At 60.4% G+C, this 5,163-nt stretch overlaps 1 protein-coding gene across 1 annotated transcript; it reads right to left on the bottom strand.

Annotated features, from left to right (window-relative positions):
* Positions 1 to 1,099: 1,099 nt before the first annotated feature.
* Positions 1,100 to 5,163, bottom strand: Lmf2 (lipase maturation factor 2; the record flags this gene model as incomplete). Its single annotated transcript, XM_005379576.2, is given in 14 exon segments — positions 1,100 to 1,835; positions 1,928 to 2,024; positions 2,098 to 2,209; positions 2,289 to 2,457; positions 2,532 to 2,714; positions 2,788 to 2,884; positions 2,954 to 3,059; positions 3,130 to 3,264; positions 3,419 to 3,560; positions 3,745 to 3,923; positions 3,998 to 4,215; positions 4,314 to 4,342; positions 4,443 to 4,696; positions 4,986 to 5,163. Coding segments are annotated over 14 exon segments (2,202 nt in total), but the record flags the coding sequence as incomplete, so codon positions are not given.

Genomic DNA, 5,163 nt, shown 5'->3' on the forward strand with positions numbered 1-5,163 from the left:
AAAAAAAATTGCAAAAAAAATTATTTTTTGTTGGTGTTGCGGATTGAATCCAGGGCCTCATAGGTGCTAGACAAATGCTTTACTACTTACCTACACCCCATCCCACACGATTTAATTTATAAGAAATGTATAGAATAGGTAAACCCATAGAGATGGAAAGTAGATTAACAATTGCCTGGGGCTTGGGAAGGGAGGGGCACTGACTTTTGGCTTTGGGCTGCATCTTCGGGTGACCCTACAATCGACTAGGAACTGACACTGAAGTGTGGATACACTGCAAGCCCTAATTGTGCATTTCTGAGAGGGGAATTACAGAGTGTGAGGGTTATCAAGAAAGCTGTTACAGAAAACCCAGCAAAGATTTATAAACTGAGCTTAAAAGATTAAGAAAAAGGTGTTTGGGTTTTAATCAGGTTGCCGTATTTGAAGCCAATGCCAGCTGCCAGGGGTCGACTCCATGTAAGAGCCCCTGGAAGGAATCTGAAAGCCCGAGTGCTACCTGAGCACAGCGCTGTGGCTATCTTGGTTGGTGTTGGGCTGAGTCAGGAACATGGAGCCGTCAGGAATCCATGAGGGAGACCATAGGGCGAGTGTGGACCAAGGCTAAAGCCAGAGGGACCCTGTGCTTGAGCTCCCAAGGAGGGAGGTGGCCTGAGACAACCTAATCCCATCAGGAAACCCAGCCTATCCTGATCCCTGCTTCTACTGCTGACCCCTCCCAGGACAGCAGCGAAGTGCCGAGCAACCTCTCCTTCCTCGGTGGACCCAGGCCTCTGTACCCTCCCCTCCTTGTGCTCTCAGCCTCTTGCCTTCATCCCTTGCCACTTGGGGCTCTTTTTGTCCTTGCTCAGATCCAGGAAGTGGATCAGGTGGGAGGTTTGGGTTTCTAAGAGTTCTGTTCAGCCTGTTTCACTGATGGCTTCGAGGCTCTACCGTGGAAAATACACCAGGCTGCGCTGGCCGTGAGGCTCCTGGGTCCACTTTGCAGAGGATAGCACGGAGGGACGGGGAGGAGCCCCTTAAGCCAGGTTGGTGATGGGTGACTAGCCATGCCTGATGTCCTCAGGGCTTCCCAGCAGGAAGGAAACACCAACACAGCCAAGTTCCAAGGGTGCATTTATTAGTGCCCAGATCCAGAAGGTGAGTGAGCTTGGTGGAGATCATAATGCAGATGACCCCTTCTCTGCCTTCCTTGGTGAGCCCTGCATCCCTTTCAGACAGGAGCTGTGGTCAGGGACTCTAGACTCAGACCTCTATAGCCTGGGGCCGGGAATGGGCTTTGCACGGCTGGGACAGTGTTCCAGCAGGATCCTGAGTGGGGCCTTGGGCCACCTCCTAGGCCAATGCTGAGGCAGTGGGGGCAGCAGATACAAGGGGTCCGGGAGGTCTCAGGCAGCACCCTCAGTGAGCAGTACCCCAGCCTATGCGGGTCCTGGCAGAACTGGCTAAGGCACAGCGGCAGGACGGTGTCCTGCTGCAGGTTAGAGCTCTGTAGGAACCCAACTTTCAGGGACACATGACAGAACACAAAGCTACTTTTTCCTCCGGGGGTTCCGGGGGCCACTGCTACAGTTGTTGGGGGTGGGTGTGGCCTGTGTGGATGCAGCTCCTGACTCCTTTTTGGGGATCAGTTTGTGCTTCTCTTCTCTGGCCGGGAGGGAGGACTGGGGCAACCAGGAGGCCAACAGGGCTTGCACAACTCTCACGGCACCCACAGCTCCCAGGAGCCCCCAGAGCAGGTTGGGGGGCTCCAGGGGAGACAGCTGAGTCCGCACCCAGTGAAGGGCCCGGGCCAGTGCGTGGCTAGAGCTGCGGGGCCGGGGCGGAGCCTTGTCCTGTGAACAAGACAGAGAAAGGTGCCACAGTGTTGGCCCCTGCTGGTGAGAGTCCTCCACCACTTCCCCCAGCCTGGTCTAGACCCTCCTACCTGAAGCCCAAACTGCTGCAGCAGCTTCTCCAGGATGGGGTCCCCCAGGGACACAGGTGGGAAGAATTCTTCCACCCACTGGCGGCGCCACCACTGGCTGCAACAGGACTGGATTCTCAGCGCCTGGCCCAAGCCCCAGCCCCAGCCCCCAAACAAGAGACCAGGCTTACCCCTGCTCCCCAGGCTGAGAGAACCAGTATTTGTAGCGCTGGGCTCGGATGTAGGTGGGTGGTTGCTTATGAAATGGGTACCGGGCAGCGTCATTCTGGATGAGATGGATCACTGTGAGGGGGACAGGGTTCAGCATGGCTTGGAGGGCACGCACCCTGTGCCCCTCTCCGGCCCTCCTTGCTCCCCTCACCTGGTTCCTTGCCCTGCAGCAGGCGGAGCACCAGGCTGGTGAACCAAGGGCTGTGTGTGTGTGGGCCCAGGGCTGCAAACCACATTTGCCAGTCGAGACGCGGCTGGTGGGGCACCACGACGGGGGGTGGGCGGCTCACGTTTCCGGGCTTGTACATAAACTCAATCTCCTGCCAGGTGGACCCCAGGTCAGGTAGGCAGGCTGGCCTGGGTCCCTATGACCCCCAACCCCTGGGAGGCTCACTGTCCAGTGGTGTCCATCGTAGCTGCCTTCCAGCACCACCTCAGGCCGCCCCCCAAGACCAGTCATCCGACGGAACAGGCCATACGAGTTGGCCAGCTGCAGGTGCTCCACAGCGCCAAAGAGGTGGTGAGCCCCAGGCCAGAGGAGCCCATGGGTCCCAGGCTCCACATACGAGTAGGGCACCTGCAGCAGGCGGAGGGAGGTTCAGTATTGCCCTCTGGGCCCCTCCAGCCCCACTTCCTGTCACACTACCTACCAGGCTAATGAGGAACAGGCCCACCGTAGTAGCACTCCAGATGGAAAGCTGGATTGCAGCACAGAGCTTCCGCAGCCACCCCCGCATCTGTGCCCACCTGGGGACAGGGTCAAGTGTGACTAGGCTGCCCCGGGTATGGGCCCCCTCCCCCGCCACAGGCATGTACCTCCAGAGGGCAGCAAGCAGCTCCCAGGTCAGGGAGGCTGCACCCAGCCACATAGTGGGGAGTGTCACCATCTTTAGCCACTGGGAGAACTGGTGGAAGGTGAAGGCTGCCAAGAGAGAGGGACATAAGGAGGGCTGGCCTGGCCTTCTCCCCTGGACCCCCCACCTGGCACTCACTTGTTCTGGAGTGGACCATGTGCTGTTGCCAGTCAACTTCCAGGCCAAAGTAGTGCACAGTGCCATAGGCCAGTGTCCCATAGATGGCCAGTTCCAGCAGCAGGGACAGCTTGGATAGCAGGACCCTGGGCCAGGCTGTGGGCAGGACAGTCAATGGCTGGCAGAGGGTCCACAGCCAGGGGCTGCAGGGAGCTGGGATGTGGCTCTTTCAGAGAGTGCTGGAAGGAAGGAGACACCCTAGAGGGGAGGGGTGAGGACAGCTGACTGTCAGGAGCAGCCTGACACTCACAGGTGGGCCTCTTCCTGGGGTGGCTGAGCCCAGGCTCAGCAGCCAGATGCTGGTCATCCAGAAGGGCAGTGGTAAGCACCAGGGTGAGTAGATTGAAGAAGTTATAGTTGCCCGTGATGATGATCAGGATTTGTAGCAGCACCTGGGAAGGTTTGCACTTGAAGCTCCTGAGACCTATCCCCTAGTCCACTAACCTAGTGACAGGCCTCCCTCAACGTGGCTGCTCGACACACACCTGCCCACCTGAGGAACACACCTTCTGGCTGTGAGGCTTCCCAGACAGCAGTAGCCACCTGTCTGCCAGGGCTGCCCTGTACCCCACCTACCTGAGTGTAGAAGGCGGCCAAACGCAGGCGGCGAATGGGGGCGAAGAACAGAGGGGGCACTGCAATCTCGATGAGGAAAGTCGCCACCACGCTGAGCTTGTGCAGCCAGACAGGCAGGTGGTGTGCAAGCCAGGCAGCGGGTGTGGGCAGACACTGTGTCTCATAGTGGTAGGTGAGGGCTGCGGGCACACGTGAGTGGTTAAGGCTGTGGAGAGCTCCCTTGGCCACCCCAGGTCCAGGCCAGGATGCTCACCAGTGAGTCCCCACCATGCCGGGCAGCGGCTGGTCAGCTTGACCACACCTGAGGCAAACATGAGGCGAAACAGCAGCCAGCGCACGAGCCAGAAGGGGAGGCCTTTATAGGCTGAGGCCCCTACCAGCGGCCCCTGGGGAGCCTGCTTTCGGCTGGAGGGCTGCCTCAGTGGGGCTACCAGCACAGCCAGGAAGCCGGTTTCCAAGAGCAGCGAATCCCTGTAGGAAGAAGAAATGGGATCAAGTACTGCCCCCTGCTCCTCCCTCAGAGGGCTTTCCAGGAAAGGCAGACACACGCCCTGGCCTGAGTCACTCACCACTGGAAGTAGAGGAACACCTGGCCCACCTGCGGGGAGAAGGGCCGTCAGGGAGCAGGTATGTCTGCAGGTGACGTGAGGCAGAGGCAGGGAAACTGCATGGGGTGGAACGACGAGGGTCTCACTTGCCTGGCAGACCGACAGGTATGCAGCCCAGAGCAGCAGGTAAATGAGGGGGTGGCGCAGCGGGCGCAGGAGCAGTGGACCCAGGGCCAGGACTGTGCCCAGCAGGCTCAGCAGCTCTAGGCCTTGGGCCGTGTCCAGTCCCAGCCTTGGTGCTTCCCACAGCAGCGTTGGGGTCTCCCACAGCTGTTGCCAGCGCCCCTTGCCCTGGGGCCGCAGCATCCTCCGTGCAGGCAGGATGCCCTCGGGACCATAGAGGCCTGTGGGAAGGTATGTCAGCTCGAGGCCTGCACACTGCCCGCCCCAGACTAAATCACCCTGAAGAAGAAGACGGCAGCCTCGCCCTGGAGAAAGAGCGGCTACGGACTCGGGGCCCGCCACACCGCACGTCTTCCTCCCTCTGATCCACCGCCCCCCACGTCTGCGCCTGGGCCTGGGGCGCACCCTGCTCCAAGTGGCGGGAGCGCGAGGGGGGGCTACGGACGACCCGGGCCGCACGCCTCGGAGGGGGTGTCCCACCCGGGGGAGGTCCCACCCTCGGGCCCTCACCAGGGATCTGCGTGTAGAGGGAAGCGAAGGCGAACATGAAGACTGCAGCCACGCCCTGGAGAAAGAGCTGCCGCGGGAGCCGGGAGCCTGCCATATCTGCTACGCGGCGCGGTGGGCCGGAGCGGAGCCTGGAGCCTGGATCCTGCGGCCCGGCGCTCCCGCCCCACCCCGCCCCGCA

This window comes from Chinchilla lanigera, unplaced genomic scaffold (genome assembly GCF_000276665.1).
Source record: "Chinchilla lanigera isolate Chin_1 unplaced genomic scaffold, ChiLan1.0 scaffold00012, whole genome shotgun sequence".
NCBI classification, from domain to species: Eukaryota; Metazoa; Chordata; class Mammalia; order Rodentia; family Chinchillidae; genus Chinchilla; species Chinchilla lanigera.